At 34.3% G+C, this 18,560-nt stretch overlaps 2 protein-coding genes across 3 annotated transcripts; one reads left to right on the forward strand and one right to left on the reverse strand.

Moving 5' to 3' along the window:
• The first annotated feature begins 4,310 nt into the window (after positions 1–4,310).
• Positions 4,311–9,933, forward strand: LOC126721962 (uncharacterized). Its single transcript, XM_050425103.1, has 8 exons — positions 4,311–4,473; positions 4,583–5,341; positions 5,503–5,609; positions 5,710–5,780; positions 6,457–6,523; positions 6,888–6,978; positions 7,058–7,120; positions 9,089–9,933. Exons 1-8 carry the CDS (start codon positions 4,408–4,410, stop codon positions 9,752–9,754), a joined length of 1,890 nt encoding a protein of 629 aa, XP_050281060.1. The 5' UTR covers positions 4,311–4,407; the 3' UTR covers positions 9,755–9,933.
• Positions 9,934–10,164: 231 nt separating this feature from the next.
• LOC126721963 (NADH--cytochrome b5 reductase 1-like) lies at positions 10,165–17,436 on the reverse strand. 2 transcript variants are annotated; one of them, XM_050425105.1, is made up of 9 exons: positions 17,266–17,436; positions 15,547–15,688; positions 14,123–14,213; positions 13,937–14,014; positions 12,965–13,045; positions 12,734–12,823; positions 11,114–11,179; positions 10,763–10,849; positions 10,165–10,373 (listed from the first exon to the last, which is right to left on the reverse strand). In XM_050425105.1, exons 1-9 carry the CDS (start codon positions 17,408–17,410, stop codon positions 10,350–10,352), a joined length of 804 nt encoding a protein of 267 aa, XP_050281062.1. In that variant the 5' UTR covers positions 17,411–17,436; the 3' UTR covers positions 10,165–10,349. The 2 variants fall into 2 exon arrangements, with proteins under 2 accessions (XP_050281062.1, XP_050281061.1); XM_050425104.1 differs by having other exon boundaries at positions 10,165–10,646; positions 17,266–17,435.
• Between the last annotated feature and the right edge of the window lie 1,124 nt (positions 17,437–18,560).

Consider the following 18,560-nt stretch of genomic DNA (forward strand, 5'->3'; position numbering starts at 1 on the left):
TAACTCAAAAACATCTAAAAGTTGTTTTCATTTTCCATAATTAATCACTCAAAAATTAGAAAATTGAGTGATGGAAACAAAAACTGAAAACAAATCCAAACAAACCAAACAACCATGGGACATAATAGTTTTGAATTATGGGTGATGAAAACAAAATGATGGGTGATGGAAAACAATAAATCCAAACAGCCCCTTACTCTCTAGATGGGTTGGGGTTTGAAGTTTGAGTTGACCCGGCTTTCATAGGACCTTTATGTGGGAGACCAGGAGGAGTCCTATGATGTTGAGGCTAGTGGGGATAGGGATAGCAAAACAACAGCCTTGACCTCAGATGTGGTGTCTGGATCCATAGGAGGGGTCATTGAGCCATGATGCATCTTATGCCAATTCCATTTTCTTTTGCCCCCCTCCCCTTTAAATTTACAAACCATTTGGACATGTAATAGCTTTAGCAGTTTGTACTTTGTACTGCTTTTTGGTTTCGCTACTTGTTTGCTTTTATGTAATGACTTTGTGCATCGTGCTAGATATTTATATTTTAGTCAAAATGCAAAACTCAGCTTCTAATTTTTACTTTCTTGTTGTTTCAGTCCTCTAAATTTGATTTTTGTTATTATAGTCCTCTAAATTTCAATTATAATCAATTCAGTCTTCTATTTACTATCCATTAAAAGTTAGTCAAAACGATTTCACTTTACACTTTAGTTAATATTTAATTTTTTTTTAATTTCTGAATTTTAGAAAAAAACATTTATTTAAATAAATTTAAAAACAAAAACAAAAAATACTAAACCCAAACGGTAGGGACCGAGAGGAAGAGAGATTGAGAGGGAGAAAGGGAGAAAGAGGGACAGAGAGGAAGACAGCGGCTGGGCTCTGTCCAGTGGTGTCCTCAGCTTCACTCCGCCGCTTCAGGAGGCGACTCCGGCCACTACCACTTGCTTCCTTCTTGTCATCAAAATCCATTCTTAGTGCCTTAGCTATCAAATACGTGCTCCCAGTTCTACTAGTTTGCCTCTGCAAACTCTGCTTCTGAAACGTGAGGCTGGTCGAAAGGTTGCTCCCCATAAAAAATAATTAAAAAAAGAAGAAGAAGTATAGCAGCAACAGAAATCAATATGCTTACTCCTCTTGGTCAAAATTCAGACTATTGAGATATACAAGATAATTGCAACCGTGATCCTTCCCTGCCAATACAATTGTCTTCATTCATGAGAATAAGCTTCCTCAAACCAAAATTTCAAACACGAGAAAATTATATCAAGGCTTATGCTTCAGTAACTGGCCCTCTACGTACTGAATCTATCGGAAATATAACAAGTAAGGGTTAGCAAAGTGAAAAATTTGTGGTTTACTGGGGTTTAATTTCTGAAACATCTAATTACCAGATATAAAAATGTTCAGGAAATAAACAACAAGTAATAGGGTTTAGGGAAACCCAAGTCTTACTCTTTTTTAGTGAACCCCAGCCACAATTAATGGCTGGAGCTGCTTGCTGAAGCGGTGGAGTGAAGCCGAGGACACCATTGGACGGAGTCCAGCCGCCGTCTTCCTCTCTGTCCCTCTTTCTCCCTTTCTCCCTCTCAATCTCTCTTCCTCTCGGTCCCTACCGTTTGGGTTTAGTATTTTTTGTTTTTGTTTTTAAATTTATTTAAATAAATGTTTTTTTTTTCTAAAATTCAGAAATTAAAAAAAATTAAATATTAACTAAGTGTAAAACGGTGTCGTTTTGGATAATTTAACGGTGCAATTTAACGATTAGTAAACGGAGGACTGAATTGTGTATAATTAAAACTTAGAGGATTGAAATGATAAAAGTCAAACTTGACAAAAGGTAAAACTTAGAGGATAAGTTTTACATTTTGGCCTTATATAAATTATCAAGGTTAAGCTTAATGATTGGAATATACACGAAATTCTCAAATTTGTGAGATGCAAAAAATAGGGAAAAATATACGCCTAAGAAAAATAATCACACATAAGACAGTATTTATGTGATTCGGCAATTTGCCTATGTCCACAGAGTTGCAGGAATTTAACTATTCTCAGGAAAAAATACAAGATGCGGCAGTACAGTTTTCTATCTCAAAACAACATAAAACCCTAATCTCCAAAATAACATAAAACCCTAATCTCCAAAACAACATAAAACCCTAATATCCAAAACAACAATTTTTCTATCCTGCGCAAAGGATTCAAAATGGACTACAAAACGGGCCAAAAAATTTTCCCAGGGGCATTGTCCCCAGACCTCTGAGCTTAGACCTATTGGCTCAAGTCTCTACTCCATGGACTAAACCTCAGAAAATTTCTCATTAAAAACCATAGCAATATTATTACGGGTTGGGTTATAATCCGAATCAAACACTACTGGGCTCTACAAAACCCAACACTCAACTATTTGGAAAATTATGACACGAAAACGTGTCCCAAATGTGTCCTTTGATCATGTTTTGCTCCAAAATCTCACTTTTCGTATTTTTGTGAGTTCTCTCTAACTGTGTTGAATTTCCATGCTCAAAGCCATCCAAATTGATTCTTGGATCAAGATATTTCTAATTACATCTCATTTGTGTCAACTCAACATTGTTTGATAACAGTTAAACTGATAGTCAAACATGGTAGCACTTAGAAGAAATAACAAATGTGTGGGGAATTTTTAGATGATTTTCAGATGTCTTATTCAGTTTAGTTCAATCCTAGTGCATGAGTAGTTATTTCTTTCATATGGACATCGATTTAACCTAATCAAACGGTTGCATTTTCAATCAAATATTGATCAAACCAATTCAACTTTAGCATATCTTGGAAGTTGGAACATGTAATTGATCATAAAATCATTAAATTTGGTGTTCAACAGTTCAGCTGTCTTTTTGAGCTTGGTTGATCTTCAATTGAACTTGACTTAGTCAAACGCAATCAAAGTGTAATGAACGAGGGTCCAAACTAGGGTGACCTTTTAATTGGTGGCATTTAATATTTTTATATTTGATCGTTTTAAAATGACTCAATCAACTCCGTTGTCATGGGTTCTAGTTTGTTCAATTGGTAAAATCTCTAATAGTTGAATAAGAGATCTGAGATTTAATCCCTGCGTACACCAAAAACCGATTGTGTCTTAGTCTGATGATAAATAATGAGGTATTGATAGATAATAATGATTAATTATTGTTACTTTTGGATAGCAACTCCTTGTAAATTCATATGGATATCACTTAAACCCTTACGTGTTTATATGGCTTTTCTTGAGAGTTATCCACCATATACGTAATAATATTTCTACAAGTTCCTGACATTTATCAAGAGACATTCTTTTATATATATATAAAATGACAATCTATTCGAATTCCAAGTAGTGTTCTAGCCCAAACTTGAGGTTGACAAACTCGAGTTCCAAAAACAGTTTACTTAACTAATTAACTTCGTCTGTGTGCTATTTTTTTTTAATTTTTTTCTAAAAACATGCTATTGGGCAAATTTTGCCAAAAAAAGGCTTTGCAAATCAAAGTTAGGTTTTAATTTATACAAAATCTAGCTTTTAGATTTTCTTTTCCCTTGATTTTTTAGGTTATATTTGGTAACAATTTTTGTTTTATATTTTCAAAAACTTGTTTTTGGGAATATAAAGAAAAATTCTTTTTTCTTGAATTTTAAAATAAAAAACATGTTTGGTTAGTTGAAATTAAAAATATAGTTTTTTGAAGAAAAAAAATAGAAAATACCAAAATATGTTGTTACTAGGATTTGAACTCTAATGTTAACTCATTAAATGAGATAGATTCATTAAATTAAATGCATGTTTTTATTGACTTTTGAAAATTAGAAACTGAAAACAGCCTTTTGCATGTTTTCAGTTTCTTTCACAAATTAAGTTCTTTGTTTTCTGTCCATTTGAAAACAGTTTTTGTTTTCTGTCAATTTTAGGTTCTTTAACAAGTTTTTTAGTCTAAAAAATAAAAAATTATTTTTGGAAACAGAAAATAAGATAAAAAAACAGTTACCAAACATAAAGGGGAACAAAAATATAAATTTATCCTTATTTTTAATAAAGGTGAGTAATAAGAGATAAATGGAACTAATCTTAAGTAAGTAAAGTGTCAATTTTGACCGGATATAAGTAAAATGTTTGGGGGGCGGGGATGGGGCAAATTATTCCCCCTATTCTTGCAAGGGACTCGGACCAACCGACCCAGTTTGGTTTTCAGCCCGTACGAGTACCCGAAAGTCGAAAGTGCACCCACCACCGGCGCAATTGGGAAAAGAAGACAGAACTCAAAAAAAAAAACAAAAAACAAAAATACAAAACAAAAACAAAAACAGAAAAAAAAAAAAAAAAAAAAATTCAAAACCCTTAGCTAAACGTTAAACCCTACTCCTTGACCTCTCTCTGCAACTCCATGCTCAAACATGCGACCTCTCTACAATTCCTTTCCTCAGCAACCTAATTCCTCCACTGCTCCACCTTCTCAACAGGTAACACACTCTCTCTCTCTCTCTCTCTACAGTTTCTGTGAAATAAATACTTCATTCTAATTTGAAGCTTTCTTTCTTCCTGTTGGTTTTATTTTTGTTCACTCTTCAGGTTATGCCACCTACTCATTCAAATACAAATTCATCTAATTCAGTGCAAAAAAACACCACGAAATTTCGACCCCAGTTTGGCATGAACAACAATCCTCAAGTTCAAGTCCCTTTCAATAATTCCAATATGAGGCCTTCCATAAATCGACCTGGTTTCATGAACCCACCTTTGCAAAATTCTCATCTGGGTATGCCCCATTTGGGTTCTCAACCGAGTCAGTCCCATGTGGGGTTCAGTGCACAAAACAATGTAAGCAATATGAACCCGGTTCAAGGGTTTCCGGTTAATGGGCAATTCTGCAATATGGCGCAGAATCCGAACCAAGTCAATGTTTCTCAGCCTGCTTTTGTGCATAATATGCAGAGTTCAAACCAACAGCTCAATCAAAACATGGGTTTTCCAAATGGGCAGTTTTGTATGCCCAATATGTTGCAAAATATGAACCAATTTATGCCCACCTTGCAAATGCCAAATTCTTCTCAAGTTGTTTCTTATGGTATCCCTTTTTGTCCTCCATACATGGGTGTTCCGAATCAAGCACCTCGGGCCACAGTTCCTCAAAATCCCACCTTTTTCGCAAATTCGCAGTTTGGTCTTGGTCATTGTAATCAGGTCAGGCAGCAAGTTAATCAGAATCAGCAAAACTTGGTTCCACCTACGGCAAATGCAAATGCATTAAAACCATCGCCTTTTGCAGCTCAGCAATTGCAAGGAGGGAACTTACCTGCACTGCCTAATCACTGTTCAGTTCAACCGCAGGTAGCTTTATCTTGCCCTCAGTACATGAGTTGTTGGGTGTATTGTTGTTGTTGTGAAGAATAATTTTCTGTGATATCATTTTCCGAAATAATTAATGTGTACCCTATGTTAAATGATCTGTGGTGCTTGTAATTGACGCTTCTTTTTATCAATTATTCCAGGGGAATCTTGTTAATAATGGTGGGATTGATAACCCAAGCTCCAACAGGCAAGATTCACCAAACAAAAACTATACTATGAATCCAAAAGGAGGGCAATTGCGAGGGGGGTATGCCTTTTCTTTTTTTTTGGATTAATTTTGTTTCCATCTTTTTATTCAAAGATTTGAGCTGGTTGCTTACAATTTACAATCAATTTAATTTATGTAGATTTCAGAAGTCTCAGTTTCATCGTATGAAAAATGCAAAGAGAGGGTTTCCTAACGAACACAAGGGGAAAGGTTTGTGCTTTTATACCTCGCTGGTATGTTTAAATTTCCTCAAACACACCTCCACATGCCTCTCCCTTCCTGCCCCCCACAAAAAAAAAGGTTAAAGTTTTCATGCCTTCTTGAGAGGTGTAAGTTATAACTTGAATACACTCAATACAGTAAGTTCTTGTTATTAGCATTTAGTATTACATAGATTCATCGGAATAGCCTCTATTAGAAACTTACCAACAGCATGCAAAGAGCTCTTATGACATCCAAGCTGTTATTTAGATGTGCTAGGATATTAAGCAGTCCAAGATTGGAACTTGAAGCTAATAGTTTTTTTTCCCTGGACTTGCTATACACTTTCAATTCGGCAGGGTTGGTATTGGTAACAATATGATGTTATGGCTGGAATTGTGATTTTGAGGCCAGAACATTCAGTGGGGTGTTAAGGAGGGGAAGTGATTTTTTTTCCCCCTGGAAAGGCATTTGGCAAACCTAGGGTAGCATTTTTTATTTGATCTTCAGCTTTGTGCAAAATTTTATATGGCAGAATCATTGTCTTTTTATTGGAATAATTGATTTAGGCATAGAAGTAATGTGGTTTAGAAGGCAGTGTGCCTCCTCTCTCTCTCTCTCTCTCTCTCACATATTACTAAGTATATCATTGAGTTTTCATTTGACACCCCTCAATCACAACCAGGGTTTAGCAAGGAGAAGGCAGGAAAGTTTGGTCTTAATTCCAACAACCAAGCCAGGGGTCAGAAGAGGTAATAGCTGCTTGATCTCGCCATATGGTAAAGTATAACTTGCAAATTCAAGAGTAAATTTTTTTAATTGCATGCAGAGATGCTAGAATTTTCAAATATTCTGTGTAAATGGTTGTTGTGGTCCTAAAAAAAGTTTAAAATGTAATATGTTCCTCTGTGTTCCAGTTTGGATACTGCAGTCTGTTATTTTATCTCCTATGAACTGGCTTTGTATGCTTATTAGCTCTATATTTTGCACACTGCCTCTTTGACATTCTCATATGCTAGTTCCCTCCTTTCCTTTTATTTTTATTTTTTAAAGTGCCTAACTTGTTACTATTTTGATGTGCATGGGTGTGTCTTCTGTCATTTTTAAAATGAAAAGATCTCTTTCTTTGACCTACACGGAACAAGAAATCCAACAGTGGTGTGAAGCACGTCGGAAGAACTACCCATCAAAAGCCACCGTAGAGAAGGTCTAATTTATTGCAGTACCTTCCTGCTATATTTTTTTCATCTGATGAAGATTTCTGACATTGAATTTACCACCTGCAGAAGCAGGGTCAGAAGCTAGCAGATGCTGAGGGTATTGCTAGAGAGGCCAAACTGCGAAGAGAGGTACAATAATTTCCTTTTCATATATATTTTTCCTACAGGTACATGTGATATGATATTACTGGAAATTAAGAAATCCTTTAAGTCGATCTTACAATACACTAGCCAACTTATAAGGCAGTTCTTGTTACTTGTACATGTAAAAGAGAAAAATATTCAACTATGGACAGTGAATGGACAAAGGAAAATAAAGAAATGGAGATCTGTAGTTTTGTACTCTGCTAAATTCAAAAGAATAGTATCTACAAATTTAAATTCTTTTCCCCTTTTTTCTCCATGTTTCTCACTTGGAAGTGGAAGGTGAGAGAAGGGTGTTTACCTTGCCTTGATAGAAATTGAAGAGGGTAAAAAAGGATTCTGTTCCTTGCTATTCCACCAAGTGGATGGAAAGAAAGGAATGTGAAACAGTGTATTCGATAAATTATTTTAATCTATTTGGGTTCAATATTTACTTTCTCTTATTTTTCCTTTTATGGTCAATTAGACTTATGAAGAAAAGGTAGTTCCCTTTCCTATTTAGTTCCTCCTACTTTTCCTTCCCTTTGATTATAGTCTGGTGTTTTACCCCCTCAGATGTAAAATATTATTAAATAGGTGAATGAGAGGGTCATAATCCTAGTACACAATAGAAGCACCAAGACAAAAAGAAAACAAAGAAAGAACCAAAATACGACTATGACTGAAGTTTGACATATTCAAAAAATTGTGAAAAGAAGAGAGAGAATAATAACTAGATAGTGCCATCCACTTGAAATGCAACATCAGAAGCAGAAATTTCAATTACCTGCCTGCCAAACAGCTCTTTTCAACATAACATCTAGATACACTGCATAACCAGAAACAATGAGAACAGAATTGACAAAGTTTAATATTGTCTAGTGTTGTAACTTGATGTAACTTAAATTTATATGGATTTTAGCTATGTTTGTTTAATATGTTATAGTTATTGGAAACCACCAATATTTTCAGACCCCAATAACCTTCCTTAAGAGAATTTATTTTTTTATTTTTTTTATGTTTCACAAGATGATACATTGATGCCACTTATTAAAAAAAAAAAAGAGATGATACATTGATACCATGTAGTTTCCTTTGACAGGTTCCAATCACTTTGAAGTACTTTCTTACCATGTTGTTTTTGTTTTTTCCCTTGTCTGTGTGTGTGGAAAAACTTAGGACTTATTTCTCACTTTTCCCAAAAAAGAAGAAGCAGAACTTACTGCCTCATTAGGTATGCAAAAGTTAATACAGATATTAGTTATCATATGTAACTTAAGTTTTTTGTCCCAGGGGAAGGGGACATTTGAGCTAGCAAATTTTGTTTCATAAGGTGTGATCCCAGCTGATTGTGCTATTCCTTCGGTTAACTTAAACCTGACTCATATATATGCACATATGTGTTGTGTATATAGGTTGTTTATATTGATTAATGCTATTGATAATTTATAAATAGTCCAAATTCAAATTTTCATTTTTATTAAATGAAAGTAAAAAAAAAAAAAGAAAGAAAAAGAAATTACTTTGGAATTAAAAAAAAAAAAAAAATCTGGATTACCTTTGCACAAATATGGTCCATTCATTACCAGGGAGAGTAATGTCTCAACAGAACAGATGGAGGACCCATAGGTAACTCACACTTATTTTGTTGAAGTTAATTTAATCCATTTAATTGGAGAGGCAGGTAATGAAGTGTTTATTTTTTTTCACAAAATGTATAGACATTAAAAAAAAAAAGAAAAAAAATTCCAAAGAGGGTGAATAAGTGGAAAAAGTAAAGAGAGAAACAGAGAAACAAATGTCTAAGACATTCCCTACTTGACAATTCATTTTCTCATTGGTATAATTCTGGTAATATGTTTTCTTTCATTATTTTTAAAACTTTGTATCATGAATAATATTTGAATTCTCTTATTAAAAAAAAAAAAAAAAATCTTTGATTTCTGTTAAATGTGTTACAAATTTTGTTTCCAGCAACTCAAGGAGATTCTAGCAAAGCAAGCTGAATTGGGAGTTGAAGTTGCAGAGGTACCATTACACTATCTATCAGAGTCGGAGAAACAAGGGCAGAGAAGGGAAGAAAACAGAATGCCATTTACAAAGAAAGGGAGATTCCGAAACAGGTTTGATAAAAGAGGAAGATATGAAAAAAAAGACCGGTTTGCTAAGAAGCAGAAGCTTGCAGACAAGGATTCATCTGATGCCCCTTCTTTGAACAAGAAAAAGCCAACATTACTGCAAAAGCTTCTCAGTGCAGATGTAAGGAGAGATAAAAGCCACCTATTGCAGATTTTTAGGTTCATGGTGATGAACTCTTTCTTCACCGATTGGCCTGATAAACCTCTAAAATTTCCTTCAGTGATAGTTAAAGAAAGTGGGTGTGAGAGTGAGGTGGTTGAAGAGAAATCTTCACCTGTGGGAAAAGATGCTGAAGGTGGCAACAAGGCTGTGGTTAACAAATCCCATGATGAAGATGATGATGAAGATGATAATGGTGTAGATGAAGACAAGAATGAAGGTGATGACAATAATGAATTGTCTTATTTTGCTAGGATAGAAGGTATAATCGGGGAGAGAACTGAGATACCTGAGGAGGAAGAGGGTGAAATTGTTGACTATAATGATACTCTTCCTCTCTAAAAGCATTGTGCTGAAAGTTCAGGTTATCAAACAATTAAAATTTTGAGAGAATCAGGGATGAAAAGTTCAATGTAATTATATGCTAAAGCAAAACATGATCTCTGTGCCTCAGGTGTGCGCACACACACACACAAATTGTAAGTTTTAGAAAAATTCCACTTGAATCTCCCTTATCATGAGTCTCCTTGTCGTTGCACAATTTTTAGTCCAAGGCTCGTTGATATGCAAAGTCTCAGTCGATTAAAGTGTGCAGGTTAAAACTCATTTATCACAGTATATATAAACAGAAATGTAATTCAAGGACTTGTCTGGTAATGTGTAATCTCCTTCTTAAGTTTCAATTCATAGTCAATTTGTCTTATGAAAATTCAAATTAAATGATTGACATGCCTGCCACTCAAAAATGTCCGAGTCAATTAAAATGCACATGTTAAAACTTATTTATCATAGTGTATATACACCAAAAATGTAAATCAAGGACTTGTCTGATAATTTGTAATCCCTTTCTTAAGTGAGGCTGTCTTATGAAAATTCAAATTAAATGAGTACACGTCTGCCACTCGAAATTGTGCAACGCATGTTCCTCCATAGAATGTCAATGAGGGATCCCAAGAATAACCTGATCATTGGTCAAAGTTTAGACTCAAAAAGTGTTTGACTCAAAGTGTTTGATTTTAACACTACAACATTCATAGTAAATTTTTTCTTATATGATGTTCATGCTTTGCTCGAGTTAACAGCCAACTATACATAAAGAACATATGAAGCAAATAAAACGAAAATTATAAACAATAGTAAATCAGAACTCGAACTGCATCTCAGATTGGTATCCAAGTGCATCAAGGTGAGCTTTCATAGCCTTGTTCATGGCTGGTGGACCGCACCTCAGTATCTGCAAAATAATTAGTACTAGCTGAGTGAGCAAAAAAAAAAAATATTGTGACTCAACTAAACCAAGTAACTTTTTGCCAATTTGCTTTAAAACAAATTAAAATTTTGGAAACCAACCTGTATATCTGAGGCTGGTGCCGGGCAATGGCTTTGAATGATTTCCTTGGATATAAACCCAATGCCACCATTCCATGCGAAAGGAGGCTGGTAATCATGGATAGAGTGAGCATCAGTGATAAAACATTTTGATACTAAGTTATTTTGACACAAGGCTTAAAAGTCTCAAACACATATTACTGATTATTTCTTGATTCAGTACTATCATATATGTTCATATGCACATTTCAAAACGTGTGTCTGTAGACATACACTGATACATACATACACCAAGGGATATCTTTTATCAGTGTTTTTAAAATAAGCTCCAAAAAAATAAAAATAAATAAAGGTTGAAGCAAAGGAATTGACCTGATTCAACACGTAATAGACTTTGAATTGGTTAGGGAATTTTTTAGCAAAGGCATCTAGCTCTTCCTGCAAAAAGTCCATAACAAATGCATTCGCATCAATGACATTGACACATCAAAAGAAAATAAGAGTTTGAAGATTTTCATAATACGTAATGATTTGCAGTTGAAAATTGAGTGAAAATCTTGTGAGAGAGAGAGAGAGAGACATCTCTTTTTTTTTTTTCCTAGCTAAGCAAAATAGCATCTGCAGAAAAAGGATCAGGACTTGGAGATTTCATAGTGTTATTTATTCAAGTAGTTAAGCTGGACAAGCCAAATCTTGGTAGACTCACTGTCAAAACATGGATTATTTCTTCATATTGTATACAAGTTGTCCAAATATGCTAAAGCTAATTCATGCAACTTAAAAAAAAAAAAATAAATAAAAACTAAAGGGAAGCACAAGGTCTCATGACCTCCCCTCAAATTCAAATAAGCCATTACTTTTGAGGCCACATAGAGAATATGAAGAAGTTTTGTATTGATGTGTCATGTGTGAAGCTTTGTTTTTCTTCTAGATTAAAGAGGTGGCAAGGCAATATCTAAAGCATCAAATTGGCAGTGGAAAGTCAACTTTTTTTTTCTTCAATTGGATGTTAATTGGAACCCAGATGGACCTCTTATGCAAAAATATGGTCAAAGAATAATATACGATTTAGCTAGCCACTTGAATCCTAGTGCCCTAAGAGTTTTTGCTTGCGACAGGCACTGCCAACCTGCTAGTGCTGAAGCTTTGGTTGATATACAAAAGCAAATGTTTAGGCCGTTTTGTTTGAATTAGGAAGATTCAGTTACTTGCAAAGCCTCAAATCAGGAGTTTAAAACTGTTCAGCTACTTGAAATATAATTAAAGGTTCACTTCCTATAGTTCTTTAAAGGAGAATCATCCGGTTTCCTACAGCTATTACAAGGCACTCTTTCATTGCCTTGTTAACTGTTAAAAATAGGTTCTCCACTAAAGACAGATTAATTCAAGGGGCTGTAATGTTGTTGCTAGTTTTGTAAGGTTTTTATCTATGGAAAGCAAAAGTCACTTTTTTTTTTTCAGAATGCACGTTTCCTAGAATGATTCAGATGCTACTGCAAACTGTTCCAGTGATAGGCAAAATAACAGATTGGGAAGCTGAGCTCGATTGGACATTGAAGGCTTGGAAGGGTCTGGCGTTTTATTGTGTTGTTGAATCTAGCTTGGCAAGACTTACATATCATATTTGGAGGGAAGGGAACTCAATGAATCATATGCAAGTGTGCAAAGATGAAGAGGCTCCAGACACAGTTGCTGTTGCTAATCTGAGGTTGAGCTGCTTAGTGCGGGAAGACTAAAGACTTAAGAATGAAGCACAGATTCTGTCAAAGATGAGGCATTTCTATTGATGTTCCCATCAGATGTCGTTTGATTCTGTTGATCTCTCTGTCTGTGTGTGTGTCTCTGTAATGTGCTTTATTTTATTATGTTTCTTCTGTTTTGTGTGTCCTGCTTCATAGGGCTTATAAGTGATTGTCTGTTTGGTTGAACTAAATTTTCTAAGTCATACCAGAAAAAGAAAAAAAAAGAAGAAGAGTGAAGCAATTAAATTACCTTCAACAGAATGTCCTCCAATGTGACATTGGCATAAATTAGATGAACATTGGTCTTATCTTTTGGGTTTTCTAGAATGGCTCTAGTGAGCTGGAACAAAAAATCAAAAAAAGAAAGAAAGAAGTAGATATAAGATCCTTAAAATCATTCAAATGCAAGATAATGGTAAAGATAACAATAAAGACAATAAACAAGAAGAAGTTCCAGCTTTTTAAATGCACATGTATGTACCTGAAACATTGGGGTTATGCCAGAGCCACCGGCAAGCATTCCAAAAGCTCGAGCTTGGCCAGGTTTGTATATTAAACGCCCCTTAAATATGAAAGTATAATACAGAAAATGCTCAAATAAAGAAAATTTAGAAAGTTTGGCTCTAATGAATATAAATGCAATCATGTTTACTCCCAAATCCCAACTGATGTAGACATAAATTTAAAGCTTCAATACTAGCTTAAGATTAAAGGCTTCTAGATAATGGCCACCCAAAAGGGGTATCATCCAATCCATTACTGTAGATGAACAACTAATCTTGTACAATGTTTTGGTGATAAGAATAACGAAATAAATGATATTTGAAGATAAAAGTTGAATCTTGTTGGCTGCTGAAGGGAACAAGCAATACTGTGTTAGCCAATTTATTGGTTCATAGGTTTTAAAAAATTATCATAATCATTAACGTATAGGGCACAAAATTCAATCATGCAATTGGAAGTGAAATTACTTGAGTATAAAATCTTAAATGGTTTTATCAATGAATTTAGAATGCAAACTATGAATGGAGGGTTTCAATTTCAATATTGTGATTGGAAGATATTTTCCACAAAAACTAAATTAGAATTTCACTGCATGATATTTCATAACTAGAAATGCCGATTCCTATGCTCAAACTAAAACTTCCTTGAACTCCGTTATTTTAGCTACTACTCAATATTATAAAGTGAAATCCAAAATATAGTTCCCTCAACCAACATTGTACTTGATTTTTTATTTTTATAAACACATTGTACTTGATTTTTTAAGGAAGGACAACCGGAGTTTATTGACTTCAAAATACCAACTCAGGTACAATAAAAACACTTATAAACAATTGATTGATATTTCCATGTCTAACACTATATCTGTATTGGAAACTAACATTAACGTGTGCGTCCATGTTACAAAGCCTAACATGAATGTGATTATCTCAAAAAATAGAGCATGTACCTTGGGGCCCTGAACAGGCAGGTAATCACCCTCGCGCATCTGTCTGAAATGGTGGGACATCCTTCCCTTAGGATACATCTTTTATATGAGAAAAATCAAAATGAGAAACTGAGTTCAGACTGATAGATCAAAAATCAGAATGGAGTGGTCAAAGATGTGTTAAAATGAAAGGGAGATAGGATATACCTTTACAACCAGTTCGAAGTAACCAACATGAGAGTCCAAAGTGACTGGGGTATACGGTCTAATCACTTCTTCACCTTGACTATCTATTCCCCTGCTTAACAAAATGGAAAGCACATTGTTTTCTGATACTTGTCGCTTATTCCATCAACTAGGTCTCCATAACCACATAAAGATAATTAATGTTGAGGAATTCCTTAGCGGAGGGATTCGAGTTTATGGTTTGATTAAAGGAACTTAAAGAAAGTTGGAAATTCTGTTTTAAACAATCAAATTCCGAATGACTAACTGGAACATTTCACAAAATGGAAGATCAAGTCATCTTAGGGAGTAAGAAGGCATTGGTATCATGCATCAAAATCTTGGTGCGTGCATGCACTAGGAAATGCTTAATTCAAAGTTTTGAGTTTTCAAAATAGTTATCTATATTTCAAGATGGTTTCAGAACCTTACAAAACTTTGCAGTACGTATGCACATGAATAAAAACACCAAAGTTATGTAGAAGACAAAGTAGATTAAGTGCATTGTGTTTAGGGATGGCAATTTTGCCCCGTCCCGCTTAACCCGCCTTTCCCCGCTTTGTCCTGCACAGGTTTTCCCCACCCCACAAAGGTGGTGGGGTGGGGATGGGGCAAGATTTTAGCCTCGCACCATGGGGCAGGACAGGGATGGGTTTAGACCTTTTAGACCCACCCCGCCCTGCCCCTCCTCGACCCCGCTTCACCCCGCATTGCTAAGGGTTATAATTGTAAGTTTTTCATACCCTAAAACTCTACTATTTAAACAAACATATCAATATTAGCCTATTTTATTCTACTTAATGTGGTTCTCTGCTTTTATTTTGTTATGTGTTATACTATGAGTTTTTTTTTTTTTTTTGTGTGATTGTTTTGTTAAACACTTGGATATATTATTCAATTTTTTTTTTCTAAAAATTGATTTGATTTGATGTGATAAATTTAGTTGTAATTTCAAGTATATTTTTATTAATGAAATAGGTTTCATTAAACAAATTGTACTAGTTGTAGGGCAAATTAACAGAAAGTAGAGTTTTACAGGGCATGTGGGGCTTTGTGGGGCCCTAAGGGGTGGGGATGGAGTGAGAAAGTTTTCCCCGTCATGCGGGGTGGGGTGGGGCGGGAATGGGGTAAGACAAAACCATGCGGGGCGGGACGAAGACCCTATCCTTTGGCCCCACCCCGCTCCATTGCCATCCCTAATTGTGTTCTGTACGATTGCAGAGGCAGAATATAAAAATTTCTAATAAGGGATAGTAGGAAGAATGGCAAGAGATAGATAAGTACTTTTGGCTAGATTATCAATCAGTCAATAAAGCAATATCATAGAAAGTAATTACTTTAGTTTTGGCTAATAAGAAAACTACCATTCTTAAATTAAAGATACTAATAAAGTGAGCTACTTGAACCTGCAAATTATATGTTGTCCAACTGGAAGACCCAATACTGAAGTAGGTTTAGGAAGAGCAAATTTAAACTTTGCAGTATTGTGGCTTAACTGAGTTTTCTTAACAAGTTTGAAGTCTATAAACTTCTCAGGATTTAAGGAACCTGCAAAGACATCACTCCAAGTAGTCATTTTTTGCAGGCAAACAAGAATTCAATTTGCAACATATGATGAAAATGCTCAGTTCATTAGAAATTAAACCAACATCAAGGAAAATGATTGTTTTGCGTGATAAAATGTATTTTCTCTTTATAATTAAATATCAGGGCCAACATTAATCTTTCAATAATTAAAGTTACTTAATGCAAGGGTCATTTATGATTAATATTTTGTGTATGCATATATTTAGATGGACAAAACTTAGATACAATACTTAGGTGCTGTTATTTAGGTTATCTTTTTAAAATTCAGCCATGTGACAGTATTTAACTAAAAATACACTTCCATCTCATGAGAAAAAAGTAACATTACTGAATTTTAAAAGGAGAATCTAAGAAATAGTACCTAAGTACTGTACTTATGTTATATCCTATTCAGATTAAGTTAAAGTTAAGGTTGGTGTCTATATTAATATTATGTCATTTAATGATCTTTCACTAATTCAGCAAATAAATAAATAAAATCTTTCACTTAATCAAGATTTTGTCAAACTCACAATTAAATCCTATGATCTTTACATGTTTATCATGCTTCCAAGATTCGAAAACCAAAATGTATAGAATCGCGCACTTATAAATGAATTTCGAACTCCCAAGATTTGTGTTTTTGGTGGGCATACATATAGAGTTTAATGAAAGAAGAAAAACATATAGAAAGTTATTTTAATCAGAAAATCTTGATCACTTTACATGGGGATTCCCATGTCACTTTCTTTTCTTAACAGGGAAGAAATGAAATGACAACTTTTTTTCTTTTTTCATTTTAAAACAAATTTTGACCTCAGGGAGAGGGCATCAGCAATAAGTCTAGAGTGAGTCAGTGCGTGACCTTTTTTTTTTTTTTACCCACCAAAACTGTCAAAACTGTTGAATTCGTGAGCTATAAAATGGGAGATACTAAAGTAGTGTTGGTGGGCAGTGGTGACCTCACTTTTTTTTTCCCCACAAAATTTTTCAAAACCGTTGAGTTGGCAAGCTATAAAGGGTAGATACTAAAGTAGTATTGGTGGGGCATTGCTCATCCCTGGGCGAAATGATGACTACTTTAGTTGTTGAGTTTTTAAATTGGCTAATTTAATCTCAGGTATTCGCTGATTTTGACCCTTAATTGGATATTTTTCATGTTAAAGTAAGCGAGAGATAGGAAGGGAAAATTTGGAAGCAAAACCACATTATGAAAACCTTACATTATAACAATACCCATTTTTAAACTAGACTAGATATGACCACTCCACCATTTGAACCTTGCATAGTTGTTAGTTGTTACTATATACCAATAACATTCTAAAGATTCATTATTATTATTATTATATTCAATCAATGTCTTACCATCCATTTAAGACAGTTACAAACAGATGACAATGCATTACCAAACACATAATTAAATATTCTCTCAAACAACTCCATAGTCATTCTTTTTAAAGATGCACCTGTAGATATATGCATGTACAAACTAATTCATTATGAATAATAATTAAATAATGTATATGCCCAAATACACATGAGAAGATGCATACTCACACCTTTGGGTTTCTTGTTGTAATGAAAATAGGCAGCAATGGCAACCAAAGCTAGAGCAACAGCCATCCTCAAGAGATCGGTTTGGGGTATTTGCATGAGCTCCATTTTGAGAGACTCAAAGGTCACGTTGGGTGGTAACTTGAACATTTTTGTAACAAACTTAAACTGGATTACAACATCATATGGCCGGGTTCTTAAATACCAGTGTCGATTATGCTTTACATTATCCAAAAAGATATGCTTTACGTGTTCTTCTAATTGTTCTCATTCCCCTTTTATTGATTCAAAGTTGGTTTGTTACTAACAAGTAGCAGCATAAGATAAACAAAGGAATGAAGTAAGGGATCATAAAAAGTTATTTATTTATTTATTTTTTTAAATAGATATAAAATTCTTGTAATCATAAGTTTGAAAATAGGCATGAATCTGGGATGAATGAAATCAAGCCTGACTCTAATCAAGTCGGTTTTGAATAATTATTTGGCTAAATTGCAAACTACACATCTAAAGTTTGAAGGTATTTAGATTTTACATCCTGAAATTTCATAATTTGGATTTTATTCTCTAAATTTCTATTTCATTTGTATCAGCAGCCCCTCCATCTATATTTTTTGTTAAGTGCCACATAAACTTGCCACGCATGTTAATTCATCAAATAAAATGATGTGACGTCATTTTTATTATGTCATGACATTTTTAATTATTTAATTATTTTTAGGCTACAAAAATGATATGGCATCATTTTATTTGACAAATTAAATACGTGTGGCAAGATTATGTGACACTTAGTAGAAATTATGGATGGAGGAGTTGTTGATGCAAATGAAATAGAACATCAGGGGTAAAATCTAAATTCTAAAATTTCAAGGTATAAACTCCTAAACTTTAGGGGTGTAATTTGCAATTTAACCTAATTATTTTTAGGCTGGTGTTGGGCCAGGTCCAAAATTTAACCTAGGTTTGCGTCAGTCCCAAGATTCAAATCACATATTTCTTCCTTTTCTTTTTTCCCCTTTTTATTGGATTTTATCAAACTATATACTGAAACTACTCATCCTTAAAATGATAGTCCACCTCACCTCAGAGTTACAACAATTTTTACAAAATATTTCATAACTCTCAAAGTGACAAGTTGTTAGTGTTAAATGATAAAGAAATGTCAATAGTGGATCAGATTATAACCAATAAAAACTTATCAATTTAGCTGTTGTGAAAATTGTTGTTTGTAGCATTACTCTACTTTTTGTGACTATATATATATGGACCTGTTTGGATTGAGGGGGTGGGAAGGAGGGGA

Source organism: Quercus robur, chromosome 4, assembly GCF_932294415.1.
Source record: "Quercus robur chromosome 4, dhQueRobu3.1, whole genome shotgun sequence".
In the NCBI taxonomy this organism is placed as follows: domain Eukaryota; kingdom Viridiplantae; phylum Streptophyta; class Magnoliopsida; order Fagales; family Fagaceae; genus Quercus; species Quercus robur.

Coding starts and splice junctions, on each gene's coding strand:
- LOC126721962 (XM_050425103.1), top strand. CDS start 4,408: ATGCGACCTCTCTACAATTCCTTTCCTCAGCAACCTAATTCCTCCACT. Junction 5,781..6,456: donor TAACGAACACAAGGGGAAAG/GTTTGTGCTTTT, acceptor AATCACAACCAG/GGTTTAGCAAGGAGAAGGCA. Junction 6,979..7,057: donor CAAAAGCCACCGTAGAGAAG/GTCTAATTTATT, acceptor TACCACCTGCAG/AAGCAGGGTCAGAAGCTAGC.
- LOC126721963 (XM_050425104.1), bottom strand. CDS start 17,410: ATGTTCAAGTTACCACCCAACGTGACCTTTGAGTCTCTCAAAATGGAG. Junction 15,689..17,265: donor TTACAACAAGAAACCCAAAG/GTGTGAGTATGC, acceptor ATGTCTTTGCAG/GTTCCTTAAATCCTGAGAAG. Junction 14,015..14,122: donor ACTTCGAACTGGTTGTAAAG/GTATATCCTATC, acceptor CTCATATAAAAG/ATGTATCCTAAGGGAAGGAT.